Source organism: Quercus suber, unplaced genomic scaffold (assembly GCF_002906115.3).
Source record: "Quercus suber isolate HL8 unplaced genomic scaffold, Cork oak 2.0 scaffold_643, whole genome shotgun sequence".
NCBI classification, from domain to species: Eukaryota; Viridiplantae; Streptophyta; class Magnoliopsida; order Fagales; family Fagaceae; genus Quercus; species Quercus suber.
In genome coordinates this window covers 123,243-145,637 of record NW_027070084.1, presented here as the reverse complement: position 1 = coordinate 145,637, position 22,395 = coordinate 123,243, and the positions used below count along the sequence as shown (strand labels likewise).

Sequence of the window (22,395 nt, the reverse complement as noted above, 5' to 3'; positions counted from 1 at the left end):
CTTCTTCCTTCTGTCGATCATCTATTGGCCTCCTCCCTGACCGTCTGTCCCATCAAAGGTCATATCCGTGCTCAAGTGGTTCACCCTGATCGATGTTGTCCTGTCAAGGGGTTACATCCTCATTAATGCGGCCAGAAGGGTTAGGTAAGCGTATTCAATGCAGAGGTGACAGTCCACCCAGGGCTTGCTCCTTCGCTGTGCTTTTGCCGCCGACGCGTGGCACCGGGCCCTTCTCCTCCTCGGATATTCAAGGAGTCCTTTGGTGGGGCGGTCCTCGTGTTTTTCCGAGGTCTCGGACGACTGAGGACATGATCATCCTCGGTGTGGACCATTTGGGCCTGGTTTAAAGTGGGCCGAGGCTACCCGATTTTCTAGCCCCACAAAAGGCATTGGCTTTCATTCCCAGAAAATATTTATCTTGTCTTTGTTTTGATAAATGTCTTATATTTTTTTTTCTCCTCAGGTGCTAGTACGATTTCAGGGTTCTTTGCTGCAGCTTGCAGTTTGCCATTTGATTATGTCAAAACCCAGATTCAGAAGATGCCACCTGATGCTGAGGGGAAGCTTCCTTACTCTGGCTCTTTAGATTGTGCACTCAAAACCCTGAAAAGTGGAGGACCTTTTAAATTTTACACTGGTTTTCCAGTATATTGTGTTAGAATTGCCCCCCATGTCATGGTACTCTCTCTCTCTCTCTCTCTATGTGTGTGCATTTACATATTGGTGTTGGGTTTTATACTCATATATTTTTTTTTTGGGTCCTGGCACGCTACTGAACCATTTGCTGAAAATTTACTTTCCCTCGATTGTCCACTGTTCTTGGATTTTTTTCATGTATTTTCTGATTTTTGGATGTTTGTTTTTTTTATGCAGATGACATGGATTTTCCTCAACCAGATTCAAAAGCTGGAGAAAAGTGTTGGTTTATAGTTTCTCAGCAGGGATGGGGATTTCTGTACTGGTGAATCTTTAATAATGTTATTTTTCACTGTCTTGGTAGTTTTTGCTGATTTGACAGATTCACACCCTCAAAGTAAAACCATTTATTCAGATAATTTCATTGCGGTTGAAGTAGGGATCTACAATTTTCTAAGTTGTATTAGTTATTTTTAGGGTGTGATTGAAACAGAGGATATTACTACCTTTTTGAACCTGGAGAGTCTCTCATGCGAATATTCTTGAGGAGAAATGTCTTAATAAAACGAATTTTTGTACTCTATGAACAGTTATTTGCTGCAAGTTTTGTATTTTGCTTCCATATGTTCTTAAGAGAATTTTCTTACAACCAAGCGATGATGGATGGAATATGAATTTCTACGTTCTGTTCTTCAATTTTCTCTTTGGTTTGGCGGCATGTGGATGTGGTTGAAAGCTCATTGCATAAATAAGATCCATACGTGCACGTGGTGATGGTGGTAGATAAAACCCCAATTTTGTTTTCTGCATTTTCTTATATATTTATTACTGCATTTACATGATTAAATGAATGAATGGCAAGAGCTGGGGGATCCTTCTGGTAGGGATGGATTATTTTTTGGTAATTGCTGGTGTTATTTATTTATTATGTCATTTTTGTCAGGACCCTTCATAGCCTTTTATGCCATGAGTTTTTAAGAGAATTATCAACAAGTCTACTAAATTTTTGGATCAAAATAGGATTTTGAAAATTTGTGGGCAAAAAATATTATCTGAGAATTTGTGAATATTGATATTGTCATGGCCATTGGTTTTGGATATTGTAGATAATATTCAATAGCTTCATCACTTCTTGTTTTTTCTTTTTAATGTGTGATAGATTTTGCAAAGGACAAACAATGGGCGTTTCTATTGTAATTAGATGTTCACCATATTTATATGACAAGGGATTGGATTGGAACGGATAGGAGGCTTCCATTTAATTTTAAAAGAAAGAGTTTTAAGTCAGTATAGGCACAAAGGTTGAAATGGAAGTATAAAAGTTTTGGAACAAAAACAACTTATGGAATTACTTCAAGTTCAATATTTTAAAGGAGTAGTTATTATATATATATATATATATATGCTTAATGACCAGTTTGGATGGAGGGAGAGTAGAGTAGGACTGGTCGGAAATTAGACAAATTTTCGGCCAATTTTACTCTACTCTTCCTCCATCCAAATTAGCCATAAGTAGCCATAAGTAGCAGCCTCAAAATTCATCTCTTTCAAAATGTGAATGCACCTGAGTTGCAGGCCATTACTAGCATAATAATGTTATAAAATAAAACCTTGTCTGTAAAACCAATAAACAGAAAAATGCAGTGAATGGCTTTAGAAGTTGACACCTCCAGTCCTCCTATAAGGCGATATGTGAGATTGCAGGTTGAAGTCTTTGAGTTAATTATTGCCTGCTTAGAAAAGAAAAAAGGAACCTACTTGGCAGAAAATGCCATTGAGGGTTATTGTTAATGATGTATGGGATTTTGGTCTGATTAAAGATGGTATGGTGCAATGCGGGTTTCAAAACCCCAGGGCAACCAAAATTGTTTCCATAGTCCATTTATCTGAGTCTCAGGCCAGCTCCAATCCTAGAGACCTGTAAAAATCCTGGCTACATTTTTTTGGAGGAGAATGACAATAGAGTTTATGCATTGTGCCTATATGAAAGGGGTTTCGGCTCCTCCAAGTACTAATGGGATAGACCTTCAGTTGGCTGGTTCAAGCTTAACACTGATGAATCTGCCTTGGGTTATCTTGGATTGGTTTGTAGTGGCAGGGTTATCAGAGATGATGTGGGTAACCGGATCCAGGGTTTTTCTACAAATATTGGGTTGACTTCTAACTTCCTCATTAAGTTCTGGGCTCTTAGAAATGAGTTATTGCTTTGCAAAAACCATTAGAGTTCAGCTGTTGAAACCGAATTGGATGCTAAAGCTGTTGTAGATTTTGTTTATCGTGTGAAGGACACTAATGATCCTATCTCTTCTTTTCTTGATGATTGTAGGCTATTGGTTTCCCAAATTTTCCGTTGGAGACCGTCTTAATGTTTTAGGGAGGCAAATCGTTGTGTTGATGTCTTAGCAAAAATTGGAGCCTCCCAAATTACTGATTTTGTGTCCTTTAGTGCTCCTCCGCCCCAGTTGGCTTGTGTTTTTCATTTTGACTTATATGAATTGTATTCTAACAGGCTTTGTCCGGAGTCCTTGTTGCTCCCCTAGCTCTTGCTTTTTTTCTTTTCTTTTCTTCTTTTTTTTTTTTTTTTTTTTTTTTTTTTTTTTTTTTTTTTTTTTTTTTTTTTTTTTTTTGAGATAGCAAATTAATAACTTGGGGCCTTTTTTTTTTTTTACTGTGGAACATTTCAAACCTAGGGTGAATTGGTGGTGCAAATTGTTTATTGTCAAGACGTTCAGGTGCAAAGTTATTGCTTATATGGGACATGTTTATAAACATGGCCATCCAAGGCTCCAAGCCTTAATGAACCTAAATAAAATGTGCTATGTTCCTCCATGTAAACGGTAGGCTACAAAAAAAATCTAAACCATCAGCATAATATTGATCCATTATTAAGGATATAACAATCTGAGTCAGTTGTTGCGATATTATGATTGAGAATGATGTCTTTGAGTCCCATCACAAAATCCGAGTATTCACTAACCTGATATTGCATCATTTACACAAAATGCAAGTCAATACCCACAGGTACAGGTTTTTTTTTTTTTTGATTTGTTTTTGTTGTTGACTTCTTGTGGTTGTGAATAGACATACAATTTAAGACAATGGAGTTTTACACCCCCTTATAAAAAATAAAAATAAAAATAAAAGGAATTTTACACCCACACTAGATATTCCTTAGGTCTACCGAATTATGCTCAAATTGTTATCAATTCCAAGGACAATTTGCAAAATCTTACTAAAATATGAATGAAGTTGTCACTCTTTGAGACAAGTTTATAGCTATTTTACAGCACACCAAGTTCTTACGGGGAGAAATGGAACACATTTATATATTGGATTGTATTATTCAACCTTTTCTAATTGATGATTAGTCAAGAATATTGTTTCTTTGGATTTAAAAAAAAAAAAGATTTTATATATATAAAGAAAAGATTGCCAATTTAATTAATTCTTAATGAGATACATCCTGCTCAAGAATACATTCCAGGCCATTGGGTGTTTCCTCAATCCAAACCATCTCAGACTCAAAGTTCTGTTGGCAATGTGTTTTTCCACTCACCCCCCATTAGAACTTTCACCTTTTTCAAAATCATAAATAATAGGAACAAGGTAAAGAGGTGAGTTCCTAGAAATTGAAACACCAACGTTCTCTTCCAAGCTAATATCTTCCCTCTTCGTCCTATTCGGCACTTCCCAATCAAAATGGTACAAAAGGTTCGCCAATGTAACCATGACAGTAGTAGATCCCATTGTAATTCCAGGACACATCCTCATAAGTCCTACCAGACCCAAATGGTATGAGTTCAAAATTGTGACCCATAAAGTCGATGACATTGTCCTCAAACCTCTCTCAGGATAAAACTCATTTGGATTCTTCCAACTGTTTGGATCTCTCCCAATAGCTCAAGCATTGATCAAGATTCTTGTTTTTGGGTTAATGTTATAACCACCTATCTTAAAATGTGACATTGCCTCACGAGGAAGTAAAGCAGTTGGAGGGTGCAACCGTAGAGTTTCCTTCACCACCATTTTCAAGTACCCAAGCTTTTCTAACTCACTTTCATCGACGTTTGACTTCATTCCAACACAACTTCTAATTTTTGTTTGGACTTTCCTCATCACTCTTGGATTTTTAACAAGCTCTGTCATTGCCCACACAATAGCAACGGAAGTTGTGTCTGTTCCGCCGAGAAGAATGTCCTATACCTATACACACACACATGAAAACACAAATTATTGAATTAGATTTGTATGGCATATGCAACTTATGTATACATTTTTTTTTTAAATATCAAAGGACAGGATAGAAAAAAAGTGTTGGGAATAGAAAATTTTAGGTTAAAATGTAAATTTCATTCAATTAATTCTTATAATTTTACTTTAGTTCAATTATGTTCTCCAACTTTCAAAGTTATTCATTTCAGATCTTCTATTAAATTTTATCAAAGTAATAGTTGTTAGTTTTAATTTATTTATTTTTCAAAATTTTCTAATTAAAAAAATATAGAAAACTAATAAAAAAACATACATATATATATATATATTTCAAAAAAGAAGTTAAAAAAAAAATTAAAAACCTCTCTCTCTCTCTCTCTCTCTCTCTCTCTCTCTCTCCTGAATGCTATGACCTCCATATAATTACCAGGTCAAGATACCAATGCAAGTGCAACCCGAGTTACTCCATGTCCATGGTTGCCAACTTATTACTCCATACATTACGTTTTGGTTATCATTATACTATGGGTTTATATTATTTTTCACTTGATTAATGGTTATAAACCCATGTATCACTGAATTTCATCAGATTCAATAATTCAATTGTTTGCAGTTAGTTTAGAAGTAAAATTTCCAACTACCTTTTTTCCCCCTAAATGACTCAAACAAGCACAATTTGTACCATCCCTAACTTTCTTCCAATTCATAAATCCATAAATCATGAAAAAATTCAAGTAGTTTTTAATTTTTCATTCCATTAATATTAATAATTATGAATAAACCAAAAAATATTAATGTTAATAATTTCCAAGGGGTTTAGCTAATTATTGGTAATAAACCATTGACACACACAATAATGATTCACATTGGTAATGGACTATACTAATGGTTCACAGTTCACACGTTTATTCTATGTTATCTAATAAATTGGGTTGTCATTGTCCTATAGTGAAATAGAGAAAAATATATCTATAAAAAGCAATGGGCAAAGCTTATACATTATTTTATATACTGTACGTTGAATTTAAATGGACTTAATTGGTAGACCGAAATTATTAGTAGTTTTTGAGAAGATTTGTGGCCTGTGTTTTGACAAAAGTCGTCTTAATTAACTTGTGAATTTTACAAAGCAAATAACTCGTAACTAGAGGAAAATGGGGGTTGTAGAGTCAGTTTTTGTAGCCCAAAAGATATGGGTTTCCCCCAGGCCTAATGAACTCAGAACAATGAATTTGTAGAGAGTGGATCGAAGGTTTAGGCGTTCGCCGGCGTGCATGAAGCATGAACTACTTTTCTTTTATTGAAAGATGTTAAGAATAATTTACAACTGGGGGATGCGCCTCGGCTCATGGCCAAGGAGGTTTTTCCTCTTTTCACTCTTTCTCCCTCCCTCCTCTTTTACATTTTGCTCACCTTTCTTATATATCACCCTCTTCCTCCTCCTGTTATTCATCTATTGGCCTCCCTTCTGACCGTCTGTCCCATCAGAGGTCATATTCGTGCTCAGGTGGCTCACCCTGATCGATGTCGCTCTGTCAAGGGGTTACATCTCCATTAATGCGGCCAGGAGGGTTAAGTGAGCGTATTTAATGCCGAGGTGACAGTTCGCCCAGGGCTTGCCCCTTCTGCGTACTTCTATTGCCAACGCGTGGTACTGGGCCCTCTCCTCCTCGGATGTTCCAGGAGTCCTTTGGTAGGGTGGTCCTCGTGCTTTTCTGAGGTCTCAGACGCCCGAGGACAGGGTCATCCTTGGACCCATCATGCACCCTCGGCGTGGGCCATTTGGGCCTGGCTTGGAGTGGGCCAAGGCTACCCGATTTTCTGGCCCCACAGGGGTTATAAAAAATTATATATTAGCTGAAAGATGATAAATTTTGAACGCAAGTGGATTTTGCCATTTTAGGTGTATGTGTGACAGACACTGTGAGGAAATTGATTGCAAACTCAAAAAAAGAAAAAAAGAAAAAAAAAAAAAAGCGATGATAATCCAATCAGACTGTTTTATTCCAATAATATTTTACATACATACATACATTATATTTATAGATGGCGTTGGGTACTTCCAACCATGCCTAAATAAGCTAAATTTTATTCTCGAAATTTATTAGTAAACAAAAAACCAAACTGACACACATTTTTTTTTTTTTGTTGCTAAACTTCAATGTCATTCATAAGAAAAAGAGGATACTACAGCTTGGAAGTCTACCACACAAGCATAGAGGATAACCTCAGGTAGATTCTCCTTGTTAAAACACAAAGGTAATGCAGAATTCAAAGCTAACTTTGCAGCATTATGTGCTGCAATATTACAAGACCTACGGACCCAAACAAAAGAGCAACTAAGGAAAACTGAAACAGAGTTGTACTTACACACATTCTAGATGCAATAGCTCTGGGCTCGGCTATATATATATATTTTAGTACCTTCCATATAAGAGTCAACAAATAACCTAACCCTGTATAAGAGTCAACAAATACCAATTGCACCTGATACAATTGGTATGGATGGTCAAGATTTAAGGATGAAAATAAGAAATAAAATTAATGGCAAGAAAAAAAGTAAAAAAGAAAAGAAAAAAACGTAACAAATAAATGTGAGGGACTTGGGTGAACTCCACGGTACAATTGCATTTAGCAATTGCACCTGATCCAAACCCGTCACAAAGGCTACTACTATAAAGAAAATAAGTGGTGACAAAAGAACAATGAAAGCGGTCCATTCTGGAGAATGGGTTATGATTATCAATGAATTAAAATAGCAGTAATAGAGGAATAGAGAGAATCCGGCTAAAGTCCAACCAACGAACTCGCCTGGTGGAACGAGGACAACCATTACTGCCATTGAGGACAAAAATATCATGGAATTAGAAAACATAAACAACCAAAAAGGGTATGTTTGCTTAAAAATGGCTGACCCTGCTACATGTGGTCTTGATATTCAATTTGTACAGATCATCTGGGCTACTTCGGAGTACATCTGTGGTATTGGGTTTGAACAGATCATCTTGAGTCCCCCAGGAGGGGTGATTGCCGCTTGAAAGGTCACTGTTACAAGCAGTGCAGCAACCACCAGCAATGCATTGCGCCTTTCGTCTGTCACGTTTACATTCAGTAGTTGAACAATAATTCTTATTATTACATCACCAGTTTCGGGCAGCCTTAGGTAACTTGCATAAGAAGAAGTAACTGTAGGAAGAGAGGAAGCTCTTAAAGCTCCAGCACGCTCTAGTATAGCCCTCATCTCGCTGTTGTCTACTTCTTGGGGTTGTTCTTGCAAGATGTCCAACGCTGTTTTACCCTCTAAATTCTTACAGTTTATGTAAAAATATTTCGCACCCCAAGCAAATAGGTGAGACACAGCCTGCGCACATAATGTAGTGATACAATACTGTCACAAATCTCATCATCTATATATGTAAAATATTACTTGAGAGTCTCAACCGCCATCCCTTTTCTTTGAGATCAAATAAGGACAGAGACGTATGAACCATAGAATAGAACCTGTTTAAGTAAGGTCGTTCGTCTTCCTTTTTCTTATTCCAAATTCATAAGACCTCTCTCTCAAATCATGTTTTATTATTTGTAATTTGCAAAGCCAATGAAACTTTGAAAGATAAAATAACTTTTTATATGTTCTAGAGACAGAATTATACGTAGACCAAGGGAGCTAGCTAGGAAGGCCATGAGGCCCATGACCCTCTACTTAAATTTAAAAAAAAAAAAAAAATTAATACTATAAGGGTGTGTTTGGGATCTGCTTATTTTGCAGAAATTGAAATTTTGTTGTTGAAAATACTGTAGATAAAATAAAAGTTAGTTGAAATAGTACAGTGACACTTATGAATAGTACCAAAAATAAACTGAATAGTAAAATAAGTTGACAAAATTAATCATGCCAAACAAACACTTAGATTTAATATTTTGAAAAAAAAAAAAAAGATTTTGGCCTGCAAAATATTCAAAAAAATAAAACGGTCATCTAGCACATTCTTATGATAGATGATCCCTGCAAAAAAAAAAAAAATATGTAACAAATCTAAATATGTTATTAGTATCAAAATTGTATCATTTTTACTAAATGACTATGTTTGACACTTTACCGTTTGCTATTATGTTGCTGTTTGACTCCATGCATCTAAACAATTCATTTGGGAGTTCTTCTTTTCTCTTTCTTTTTATTTTTCTTTTAAAACTCTGTAACACTCATTAGTATTTTAGTTAAAATAATTTATAAAAATAATAATATAATAAATATAATTTTTATTTGATTTGTGAACGACAGTATTTAAGTATTCCAACCGTAAATGTTGTCAAAACAGGTTTCATAATAAAATGAAAGATAATTTTTTTTTTTCCAGACTCTTTGATCTTGTACATTAAGAAGGAAATTACAATGCATTTTAATGTAATAGAAAATTGAGGTTGTCGTTTTGTTTTTTTTTTCTTTGATGGTTGGTAGAAAGAGAATTTCAATCCTAAATGTCTCAAACTCTCAGTTGAAAATACCACTAGTTGCCAACTAGCAATTGAGCTACAAAACTACTCTTGACAAAAATTTGAGTTGAAGTGTATTAAGAAACTGTTATTTTGTATTTTATAGTTATTTATTGATATCTTTTTAATACTAAGTAGATGTTTGTTGGTTTATATATATATATATATATATAAAGTAGATGTTAGTTTGGAATTAAAAATCGTAACTAAGAAAAGGAGAGAGCTTGCCTGGGTTTGATTTATGGATACTGCAATGTGCAATACAGTATTGCCTTCCACATCCTTCCACCTTAGGATTTTATCCCAATGAGGCCACTTCCATCGGAGCGATCCCACCAAGAATTTAAAAGCCTCCAACTTGTTGTATTTGAGGGCAATATGCAGAGCAGTCTTATTTCGTGCCGTTACATCTGTAATAGAATTAGGACAAATTGATAGAAATCTGTGTAATAAATCAAGGTGATCATCTGTTGTTGCTGCGTAATGCAAAGGAGTCATACACTCCCTTCCTTTGACACGAACAAGGTTCGCATTGTGTTGTAGAAGCTGACACACCATCTCTATATGCCCATTTTCTAGAGCAAGGTGAATGGGGTTATGCCCATTTGGATTTGGCTTGCTGACAAAAGAGGGCTTTAATTTAATCATCTCAACGAAAAATGGGATGTGCTCGGCAGATGCAGATATGTGTAAAGGAGTATCAACAGAGCTCATCAATGTGCTCCAAAAGTTTTACATCCTCCTGAATTATGATGTAAAAGGCATCAATATTTCCTTGTAGAGCAACCTGATTCAACCTCTCAATTCTCTCGTCCATTCTCAAGAAGGCTAATATATTAAGATAGGCTTTTCCTTGGTATTAACTTCATGATGCGTAGCTTAAATACATAGTGCCGTGTAGAGAGCTGATAGTACTCTTTACTCTTTAGAAAATTATTATTATTTTTTAATATATATATATATATATTATTATTATTATTATTTTTTTTGGGAGAGGGAAATTGATAGTTGTGTAGAGAGCTGATAGTACTCTTTACTCTTTAGAAAATTATTATTATTTTTTAATATATATATATATATATTATTATTATTATTATTTTTTTTGGGAGAGGGAAATTGATAGTACTGCCTAATCCTATTTGTTTGGGACAATGAGACGTCTACACTCTTCAAAAAGTCATATAATTAGAACTTTTAGTACTTTTTTGCTTTTCATTTTTTCCTTCATGATAATTTGATGGTTAAGGTTAACTACATTTGAATACAGGACTTTTAGTTTCTGTTTGGAAATAACTTATTTAGTTGAAATTGAAATTTTTTTGTTGAAATTAAGTACTGTAGATAAAGGTAAAAGTTAGCTAAAACAGTACAATGAGACTCATAAATAGTATCAAAAGTGTAGTGAGACTTATGAATAGTAACAAAAAAAGCTAAATAGTAAAATAAGCTGGCTTTTTAAGCCAATACCAAACACAACCTTAATTGAAAACATTATAAAGTATTAATTAAATTACAATACTCTTGACTTAGAGTTCACTATATTTTAGATTTTAATTCTAGACAGTTTTGGCTGGCTTTGAAATTTTATCTCTTTTTTTTTTTTAGATTGTAGTATTGTACTCTATGACAAGCCAACTTTAGAGTAATAGTCCCCCTGTCTTATTTTGTTGGTCCTGTTAAAAAAATCTAGCTCTATAAGGGAGCATCAATTAATACAGTCTTTTAAATAAATAAAAAATACATAGTTTTCAAAACTACCAACATTAATATAAACTTGACTGAAGGAAGGGTATTGAATTTTGAAGGTGACTAGGGTGTGCAAGATTTAAGTCAGGTGTACAATAATATTTTTAAGGATAAATTAAACTAGTAAGTCAAGATTTAAGTCATGATCAAAGAAGGAACCATGGGCCTTGATTTTTTTTTTTTTGGGAAAGGAAATTTGGTTTTAGAGAGATGCAAGTCAAGGTCCTTGAGTCATTGCCGAGCTTACTCATTTCCACAACGAGGATCCCACATAGATATGAGATTTTTCTTTCTATTTGCTGTTCACTTCAGTAAAATATATATACGGATTTTTTCTTTCAATATTTTCCAAATATTTCACTCGGAACCTAGCTTTAGCTAAGGAAATTAATAAAAAACCTTTTACCCCCAGTTTCAAAAAAATCCAAATCCTTTTCCTTCAAAAATAAAAGGTGTAGTTGTCACACCATCCACCCAACGAATGGGTTACGCATGTGAAAATATAAAGTTTTCACTTGTAGACAGGGAAAATTCCCGACCTATCACAAGCTGACACGTCACACTATTAAGTCCACAAAATACGGCCAGTTACAAAGCGCCGCGTATTGCTGCTAGGTTTTGCTATCATTACTCAGAAACCAACATAAATTTACCAAGTGTCATGCAAAGAACCAATCATGCATCATCGCACGTGTAAGCGATGACATAATCAGCTTCGCACGTGTAAGCGATGACACAATCAGTCCAGCATGTGCAGGCGATGACATAAGCGGACCAATCAAGCTCTGCCACGTGTCACCAATCAAGCGCTGCCACGTGTCACCAATCAGACTCCGCCACGTGTCGCTTACCTACCCTTAAACTCCTATAAGGGTAGTTACAAGCTGACAGGGAAATAAGTCAAACAAGTAAAATAGTGTCACAAATGTGAATTTGTATTGATGAATGTGTGGTACAATTCTCTGTAATTACAAAAGAGTTATCCTCTGATTCGATCTCCTTGAAAGATTTGTTAATTGGATTTGTGGTAATGTTACTCGTTAGGTAATAACATAAAGGGAGTAGCGAGGTAGTGTGAAGGTATGAGTTGGAACTGATAGTTCTTTATTCTCGTGTAAAAGGTAGCAGGCAGCAACCTTGCTCTTCATTTGTCTTCAAATGAAAGTTGTTTGCATTTTGTATCTAATTTAGTCTTTATTCTCTCATCTTCTTTGAAAGTGTTTTCCTTATAGCTTTTATAGTATCCTATGTTGTCTTTGCAAAGCCAAAAGATTTTACAGAGACAAGCTAACATCAATGTTTCACAAATTTTGATACGATGTACTCAACATTGACAACATTGCATACATGGTAGACATATTTGATGGCAATTGACAATGGTCATCCTAGAGATATTGCCTCTTTGCACCTATAGTTTTGTGACAAGAGAGGCTTTGGAAGATCTAACATTCGAAGTCACTAAGATCTCAAAAGATATAAACATGCAGATTTCTATCCCTATATTACAACACTAATGTGATCTGTGTGGTCCTGATGCTCACAAGTTCAATTTAGAAAGATTTGTTCATGGGATTGTTGGAGCTTGCAAGACTCAACAGGCTTATATGCCATTTGGAGAAGGGTCTGGCATGTGTATTGGCAGTTGAAAGTCATTGCTCATGTCTCGATGGGGACTTGTTCAGAGTCTCTCTTTTTGAGTTTGGTGAATGGGAAGAAGTGAAGTCCTCTCCAAAGGACAGGTTGCTGCTTTTGGTTCTTTGTTCTCTTTCAAACTTAGGAGAGCTCAAAAGGCAGCACATAGTTTGCTTCTTTAAGATTTGTTGTTGATGGTTTAGTATGGGTGGATTTAGAAGTTTTTTTATTGAATCTAAGTTATTTTAGTTGGTGGTGGAGGAAGGAGGGAACTTTTATTCCCTTAAGATTTTTGAACGAGGAAAATATTACATGCAATCGGTTTTCATGGGTAAGAGTGCAGCGCTTTGGGTGATGAGGAGTTTGGAACACACCGTGATAGGGGTTAATCCAAAGCAATTTTTCACGTTCAGGGATGGCGATACCGCTTACACTTTGCAACGGGGGTCCAACTCGTTTGGACAGTTCTTATCTGTGACAGAGCTTAAGGTAGGGGGGCTGCGAAGAACTATCATTATTCCTGCCGGTAAGTCACAAGGAGGATGGAGAACTTTTGGGATTGAATTAAGAAGAATATTGGAACCTTCCTGTAGACAGGGAAAATTCCCGACCTATCACAAGCTGACATGTCACACTACTAAGTCCACAAAATACGGCCAATTACAAAGCGCCGCGTATTGCTGCTAGGTTTTGCTATCATTATTCAGAAACCAACAGAAATTTGCCAAGTGTCATGCAAAAACCAATCACACATCATCGCACGTGTAAGCGATGACATAATCACCTTCGCACGTGTAAGCGATGACATAATCAACCTTGCACGTGTAAGCGATGACATAAGCGGACCAATCAAGCGCTGCTACGTGTCACCAATCAAGCTCCGCCACGTGTCACTTACCTACCCCTAAACTCCTATAAATAGAAGCCTTCCTAAGGCATTTGGGAGGGGCTGAGGAGATCCAGAGATTTGGAGAGGGGACCAGGCCATTGGAAGCACTCAGAAGTCCAGAAGCTCTGCCGGAACCAAGCTCTAAAGCCTCCAAGAACTTCAAGAACTTCAACTTCGAATACGAAGAACATTCGAAGAGAAATTATCCAAATCATCCGCCTAGATCCAAAAGTTTGATGGAATCAAGCTCAAAAGCCTCCAGAAACATCAACAAATCACAAAACAGTGAAGCTCTACGGATCAAGCCTCTAAAGCCCCAAAGAACTTCCACCACAAACCTTCGAATACCAAGAACATTCGAAGAGGAATCATCCAAATCATATTCCTAAATCTCAAAGTTCACTGGAATCAAGCTCAAAAGCCTCCAGAAACATCAACAAACCACAAATCAACGAAGCTCTAAGGATTCAAGCCTCTAAAGCCCCAAAGAACTTCCACCACAAATCTTCGAAGACGAAGAACGCACCAAGAACACGAAGAACACACGAAGAACACGAAGAACGTGAAGAACAAAGGATTTCTAACAAGCTCATAGCCAGAGATTCATTGTAATTCCGTTTCAACAATCTTCGATCCATCCTTCAACCAAATTGAAGGATACTTTGTGTTCAAGTGAAAATCACATTACCACAAATCCAATTAACAAATCTTTCAAGGAGATCGAATCAGAGGATCACTCTTTGTAATTACAGAGAATTGTACCACACATATATTCAATACAAATTCGCATTTGTGACACTATTTTACTTGTTTGACTTATTTCGAACCGAGAAATTTAGTCGTCCCCATCACTTTACAAGCATGTAACAATCCTCAAATAATTATTACGTCAAATTAAATCCAATTAACATCAAGAACTCAATTGTTAAAAATCTCCAAAGCATTAATGAAAATAGAAGTCCAATCTCAAGAGAATAAGATACTAAATAGCAAGAAAAATAACAAACACAAATCTTATTCCAAATACTCCTAAACTCATCTCATGCGCACACCTCCAACAGAAACCCAGCAATTGCTATTTCTCATAGTCTGAATATGAAAGAGGGAGAAAAAGGACTAGTGAGGGACAACTCAGTAAATAACCAAATTAATCCCAAGTAGCTGGATTAAGCATATTTATGAGTAAATAAATGCACTTTACATAAGATAAGATTTCAATAAGCTTAGGAACTGCAATTCAGTTCAAATGATAAAATTGACTTATAATTTGCAATGGATTTAAAACATCAATTATATTTGCAATGTGTTCGAAAGACATCAAAGCTACAAATTAAAAGGAATTCAAAAACTTATAAAAAATTTCTTTGTACTTGAAATGTTTCACATATATTCAATCAAATTTTATATTCTTAACAATCTTTATATAACTATGGTCAGTGGCCACACTAAATTCAAACCACTAGGCCTAGAATCACATGTAGGCTTGTGATATGCACCAAAAGAAACTAATTTATGTGCCATGTTTAACCCTCATTGTCTGGGTACAAAGCATAGTCAAACTGCACATAAATTACTAGTTTCATTCCAATCCATATCCAAAATCATACTTATTTCATAAACTTAGTTCAGACAAATATATATCATTCAAATTTTGGGTTCCCTTCACAAAATTGACACTTGCTTGATCCAAGTTTGAAGGGAGTAGAACTTACTAAATAACCAATTAATTAAGACAAACAAAATTAAAAAATTTCAATGGAGGAGAAAATCTAGTTTTTTTTTTTTTTTTTTTTCAATGTAGCTCAAACAATTAAATAAGATTTGTAAGGAAAGACCAAGGAAAATTTAATATATAAAACATTTTATTTTAAGCAAAATATAACTAGGCAATAAAATGTTACCTACCTCATGCAGAGATTAAAAAAATTCACAAATTCGCACTTCTCCAATCTCCATACATACCACCTAAAACATTGACCTAGTTACATAAATCTAGATAGATAATTTTATTTACCATCAATTGTTTGGTTAACTAGTATCTTGTGATACCCGGCCATTACGAAAGCTCTCTAACTATTTATGTTTCAAGTTAAGGAATTTATATATACATACCAATACCAAAAGGGGGGAAAAAAAAAAAAGAAAAAGAAAAAGAAAAGAAAAGAGAATACATCTAAGATATCTTACAATCAAGCTAGCCCAACCCAAAAACCTCTTCAGTACAGCCTATAAATTTTTTTGGCCTTCTAATCAGATTTAATAGATTATTGGTTGTCAATTATCCCAAATATTTAATGTGAACAAGAGTAGCCATATATCTTTTTTTTTTTTTTTTTGATATAGAGTAGCCATATATTTACTCACGACAAGTCTAGACAGGAGGTTCCCAAAACCTCTACAACCCCAACCGGTAGGAATGCAACCCACATGGGACAAGAGGATTAGAGGGATGTAAGTCAAGGTTGTCGAGTCATCACAAAGCTTTACTGATTTCCACGACCAGGGTCCAACATAGATTTTATAAAATAAAATAAAAAATCCTCGTAGTCTATAATTTGTTCTAACTTTGTCCTTTCTTGTCTTTCTAAAAAAAATAACAAAAAAACTTGATCATTTCTTTTCTTTCCTCTATTTTTACCACTGCTTGTTTCCACTAACTTTTCACTTTGCAACTTTCTTTCTTTGTGTGGATGAAAAATGGGCAGAAAAGTTGGGAGAATATGACTTTTTTGGTTGTTTGATTGAGAAAAGAAAAGAGAGTGAATTTTCGTGGAATTCAGGTGTTTTTTTTTTTTCCGACCACACCAAAAATCAATCCCCCTAATTTGGGGGAAAAACATAGGAGATATCTATTAGGACATATGTGTTTCACTTGTTAAGAACATATGTCATTCTTTTATGTAATTGGTTAATCTTTTGACAAAACGCACTTTACTTATAATTGGGTAGTCCTAGGTGTTTTTGATACTTCAAGAAACAAGGTTTCAAGATCAAGTGTTTAAGTCATCAAGTCTGTCCAAAAAAACAAGCTGATAGTGCAAATTCATTAAAACTCAACAGCCATCTTGACAGCTGCATCTATCGAGCTTAAGAAAGCTATCTCAAGCCCGTAAGCTTGACACCTGTTCGATAGTTTCTCGACACCTCCTATCTGTCGAGATTTAAGAAATTCAAAATTCTGATTTGATTTCTTGGGATCTGTAAATGTGTCTTTGGGCCTTCTTTTCTCCTAACCCTAGACATATAAAAGGATTGTTTTTAGGGCCGTCAAACAGTTCACAAGTTGCATAAGCATTGAGAAAACTCTGTTGAAGCAAATTGTGACCAGAGACGAAGTTCTTGCCCTAGTTCATCTCTTCTGAAGAAGTTGCTGTGTATTTACACCTTGAGTTTTGTGACCAAGCATCTTCTTGATCTTCATCGTGTAGGATGAACTGAAGAACTTTGCAGTCAACCTCTCTTTCAGTTGGTGTTGAAGTCGCGTACTAGGATCCGTGCATTGGTTAGTCACGTACTTGGGAGCCGTGCAACAAAAATGGGGAACTGTCACTACAGAATAAGTCCAATTGGGTATTGGGGTAAGGGTTCAACTGCAGGTTGGTAAGGTACTTGGGATTCCTTTACTTGTAACCATTTATTGTGATAATAGTGAAGTTTCGGGAGTGTTAGGACATATATGTTTTAACTTGTTTAAGAACATATGTCACTTAGTTATGTAAATTGGCTAATCCTTTGACAAAACGCACTTTGCTTGTAATTGCGTAGTTCTAGGTGTTTTTAATACTTCAAGAAACAATGTTTCAAGGTCAAGTGTTGAAGTCATCAAGTCTGTCCAAGAGAAAGCAAGTTGAAGTGCAGAATTTTTAAAGCTCGACACCTCTCAATAGCTACCTCGACACCTGCTATCTGTCGAGATTTAAAAAGTCAGATTTCCAATCTGATTTTCTTGGGATCCGTGAATATGTTTTTGGGCCTTCTTTTCTTCTAACCCTAAACATATAAAAGGATTATTTTAAGAGCCGTTTTGGGTGACACAAGTTGCATTATCATTGAGCAATCTCTGTTTAAGCAAATTGTGATCAACAGACGAAGTTCTTGACCTAGTTCATCTTCCATCAAGAAATTGCTGTGTATTTGCACCATAGGGTTTTGTAACCAAGCATCTTCCTGCTATTCATCAGAAAGGATGATCTGAAGAACTTTGCAGCCAACCATTCTTTATCAGTTGGTGTTCTGAAGTCGCGTACTTGGATCCGCGCATTGGTTAGTCACGTACTTGGGAGCCGTGCATCAAAGGTGGAGACTGTCACTACAGATCAAGTCCAATTGGGTATTGGGATAAGGGTTCAACTGTAGGTTGGTAAGGTACTTGGGATTCCTTTACTTGTAACCGCTTGATTTGATAATAGTGGAGTTTCGGGAGTGGTGACCTGAAAATCATCCAGTGGGGTTTTTGCCATTAGGGTTTTCCCCATTCGTAAACAAATCACCGTGTTATTTATTTTCCGCTGCATACTTAGTTGATTAGTGATTTGTTTGTGCTTCCATAAAATTGCATGATTAATTGATTAATTAATTACTTGGCTAAATTAATTAATTAGAGTTAATCACAAGGGGTCATTCATATTGTGACCTATCAAGTGGTATCAGAGCAGGCACACTCTGATTAGGTTTTAATCTTTGCTGTGTTTGATCCATTGACCCCTGTTTGTCATGGATAGAGGACAATCTCTAATTATACCGCCTTTATTTGATGGCACTAACTATGCATACTGGAAAGTACGCATGAGAGCTTTCTTGCAGTCTTTAGATGAAAAGGTGTGGCAAGCTGTAGAAATTGGCTGGACTAAGCCAACAGAAGATCCGGCCGATTGGGATGATACTAAGATCAAGGCGGCTAACTTCAACAGCAGAGCGTTAAATGCCCTATTTAGCGCAGTCACAAATAAGGAATTTAAAAAGATTTCCTCAACTGAAACTGCTAAGGAGGCTTGGATCATTCTCCAGACTACTTATGAGGGCACAAAGGCTGTCAAAGACTCAAAGTTTCAGAGGCTCACTACAAGCTTTGAAGAAATTAAGATGGAGGAGGATGAGTCATTTGATGAGTTCTATGCCAAGCTCAAGGACATAGTGAACTCGGCCTTCAATCTTGGAGAAACCATCCCAGAACCCAAGATTGTAAGGAAGGTGCTCAGATCTCTACCTGAGAGATTCCATGCCAAGATTACAGCGATAGAAGAATCAAAGGACATTGACAAGATTCCTTTGACTGAGCTGGTAGGAAACTTGCAAACCTATGAGATAGGATTATCTAGGATGGGCAAGACAAATAAAGGTAAAAGCATGGCCTTGAAGTGGTTTTCCTTATATATAGGAGTGTTTTACTTGAACCCCAAGACGTTTAAATAGAGTTTGGGCTGAACTGGAATTCTGCAGAAAAATAAATCTGTACGTGGTTCGATCGATCGAGTCTAATTTTCGATCGATCGAGCCTTACAGATTTAGTCCAATAAATCTGCACTCACTCGATTCCAGTTTTACAAATAAACATACTTTGAGCAAGCCTAAACAAGACTAAACAACCTGTTTTGATCATGGTTTGCCAACACTACACATTAGAGTTCTAAATACATAAAATCCTAAATCTTTAGAACCTAATAACAACAACAACAACATCAAAAAACAAAACAAAACAAAACAAAAAAATCATTTGAACTGCGTAATGACTTGATCCCTTTCCGGGGTACGTAGGCAACTTGGTATCATTTACTAAGTTCAGTCACATGAAAAAGAAGAAGGATTGCCAGTCTAGCTTAAGGAATTTTTCAAAGGTCATCAATATGCTTTTGAGATCCCTTTAATTGGCAGGCGTTGCTTAGGATCAGTCAATTACTCACTATATGATGCTCAAAGATCATTGTGGTAGAAAATGACAGCTGCAAAGAATTGGTGTTACTCGGCTTTCCTTGAACCAATGATAAACATAAGTTAGTTCTTGGTTGTGGAGTAAAATAGAATCTTCAACCTCTTTTGCAAAGAATGAAGTCTTCATGACATTGCCCCTTTTCTGTGGACATCCTCTCATGTCTCTAAAGTATGTTTTACATCACTTATCTTCTGGGAGCATCTTCTTGTACCTTGCAAGTCTAAGCTACATCGTCTCTCTTCTAGGTTGTGCCACTTCTCAACTCCGAAATTTGAACCACATCATCTCCCTTCTGAGTGGTACCGCTTCACATCATGTCTCTGAAATTTGGACAACGTCACCTTCCTCCAGCATTTAAAGTTGGTGTTGAAGTTGGTGTTGCGTCATCTCGCCTCTAAGGGCATGTTCGTGCAATGTCAAAGTCTTGGCGGCATTCTTCTCACATCTTCAAGGTTTTGATGGCATCTCTTTGCATCCTCAAAGTCTTGATGGGAGCTTCTTGAAACTTAAAGGTTTTATTGGCATCTCCTTGCATCTTCAAAATCTTAATAAGAACTCCTTTCATCTTCAAAGTTTTGGTGGCAATCTTCTTGAAACTTCAAGGGTTCGTTGGCATCTTCAAAGTTTTAATGAGCTCCTTGCATCTTCAAAAGTCTTGTTAGCATCTCTAAAAATTTTGATGTCTGGCGATAGTACTATGTACCCTTGATGTTTGAACTTTGTCACCTTTAAAAATTGGCGCTAATGCAACTTCAAAGGCCAATATTGGTGCAACTTCAATGCAAAGTGCAAGTGCTAGTGTGGAGTGTTGTTGCAGCTCCATGGCAAAGACGAGCGTTGGCACGACTTCGGTGCGAATGAAGTATTGACGTGGCTGCATGGCAAAAATGAAGGTCGGCACGGCTTTGGTGCGAATGAAGTGTTGACATAGCAAAGATGGATGTCGGCATGACTTCGATGCAACTGAAGTGTTGACGTGGTTGCATGACGAAAATGAATGTTGGTACGACTTCAGTGCAAATGGTGGTGCGACCTCATGACATATAGACTCTTGAGATGGCTGCGGTGCAAGTGAAGTGTTGACGTGGCTTCATGTTGAAAAGGCTTCATTAAAAAAGACGATTGCAAATATTGCTTCAGTAGACAAGTAATGGTGATGCTTCAATGCAAATGCAAGAGTTGGCCCAGCTTCATGACAAAGACAAGTGTGGATCACCCTCATACAAAAACAAGTGCTAGCATTACTTCATTGCCTACATCAGAGCCAGTACGACTTCAAAGACAAGTACTGGTGATAGCATTGTTGTCTAGCTGAATATCCTTATGGGAACGTCGTTGCAAAGACGAATATCATTAAAAGATTTTTGTTGCAAGAAAATAATGTAACAACATGAAGGCATACATCACTGCAAGAACGTTGCTATCAATGAAATATAAAGCCACCAAATGAAGGCAAATACTTCTATGAGAATAAGGTTTCATAGCACATAATAAAAAAAAAAAAAAAAATCAAATCAAATCTTGAAAGCTGGAGAAGAAGACTGAAGGCTAGGAATGCCTAAATGAACAAAGCCAATCTCACGTCTTATATAGAGAATGGAGCCAGTGAAAAAAAAGAAAAAAAGAAAAGAAGAAGAAGCTATATTCACGTGTCAAAAATGTGAAAACAATTGGAGTTCAAAGTCAGACTTTGCAACTCATGCACTCATAGTCAAAAAAAACTGCACCGACCTTGAATGCAGAAGCAATTGCAGATTAACCATTGTCAAACAATGTCAGGATGACCACCGCCAAAACAGACGAAAATGGCAACAATTTCTGCAATGCCAGCCGTTTCCTCTTCTAGATTTCTAAAACTTCTGACAAGATTTCACAAAATTCATCTCACAGAAGTCTTCTACAACCTTCAACATGCCTAAGCTGAAAAATCCATGTTCAGATGGTTGGCCACGAGCCGCCAAAAAACTCCCAACGTCTCGCGGGTTTCTCATTTAAATCTGCACAAATCCGAGGAAGTTTTTACAAAACTGATGACACCACTAGATCCATCGGCCCTCGATCTACAAAACCCAGAAAGATCATCAACATCGGAGCCACCACGCGCCGCCACGCGCCGCCACAAGCTCGCGGTAACCAATTGTTTAAATTCTCAAAACTGTGAAAAAAATGCTCACAATTTCAGAAAACAGACAATACCAGCAGATTCTACGGCCTCAGATTTGCAAAACCCAAAAATTTCAGGCCCAAACGACGGTCCACGCGCCGCCACGCGCCGCCAGAAATTCTGGCGCCAATCTCACGCGCCTACACGTGTCTGCCTCAGTCCTCACGCGCTTACACGCGCCGGTACCTTTAACACACGCGCCACGCGCTTCCACGCGCTAAGTGCTGACACGCGCCTCGCCTCTGTGACGTCAGGGATGACGTCATCATCAGAACCCCGGTCTGACCCGTTTGACCCGGACCGACCCGAAAATCCGACCCGGTCCGAACCCAAAAAAAAAAAAAAAAAAAGAAAAGGGAGAGAGAGAAAAATGTTTGACCTTTGACTTTGAGCAAAAAGTCAAATTTTTAAAGGGGCTGTCCCACTCAGTTTTTCGAGTACATTCTGATTTGGGATCCGTTTCTTCATTCGAAGCTCGGAAATTGTGCAAACGTCCATTTCAAAAAGTTGACTTTTGCGTAAATGTTGACCAAAAGTCAAAAATTTTAAGATGGACCTATCTTGCTCAATTTTTCGCGTACATTCCAATTTTGGAGTCTTCCATCATTTGAGACTCGAAAATTGCAAAATAACTCAATTCCAAACTAGTTGATTTTTGTGTTGAAATCAAGCCAAAGTCAAAATTTCAAGCCA

At 36.6% G+C, this 22,395-nt stretch overlaps 1 protein-coding gene across 1 annotated transcript; it reads right to left on the bottom strand.

The window, feature by feature from the left end:
- Positions 1-7,786: 7,786 nt before the first annotated feature.
- Positions 7,787-10,159, bottom strand: LOC112015268 (ankyrin repeat-containing protein BDA1). Its single transcript, XM_024047654.1, has 3 exons — positions 10,048-10,159; positions 9,571-9,752; positions 7,787-8,209 (listed from the first exon to the last, which is right to left on the bottom strand). Exons 1-3 carry the CDS (start codon positions 10,157-10,159, stop codon positions 7,787-7,789), a joined length of 717 nt encoding a protein of 238 aa, XP_023903422.1.
- Positions 10,160-22,395: the final 12,236 nt, after the last annotated feature.

Excerpts from the sequence above, each read along its gene's own strand:
- LOC112015268 (XM_024047654.1), bottom strand. The coding sequence starts at position 10,159 with ATGGACGAGAGAATTGAGAGGTTGAATCAGGTTGCTCTACAAGGAAAT. Across the intron at positions 9,753-10,047 it reads GGAGCACATTGATGAGCTCT|ATGTAACGGCACGAAATAAG; the intron begins GTTGATACTCCT and ends ATTCTATTACAG. Across the intron at positions 8,210-9,570 it reads TATCCATAAATCAAACCCAG|GCTGTGTCTCACCTATTTGC; the intron begins GCAAGCTCTCTC and ends TTATGTGCGCAG.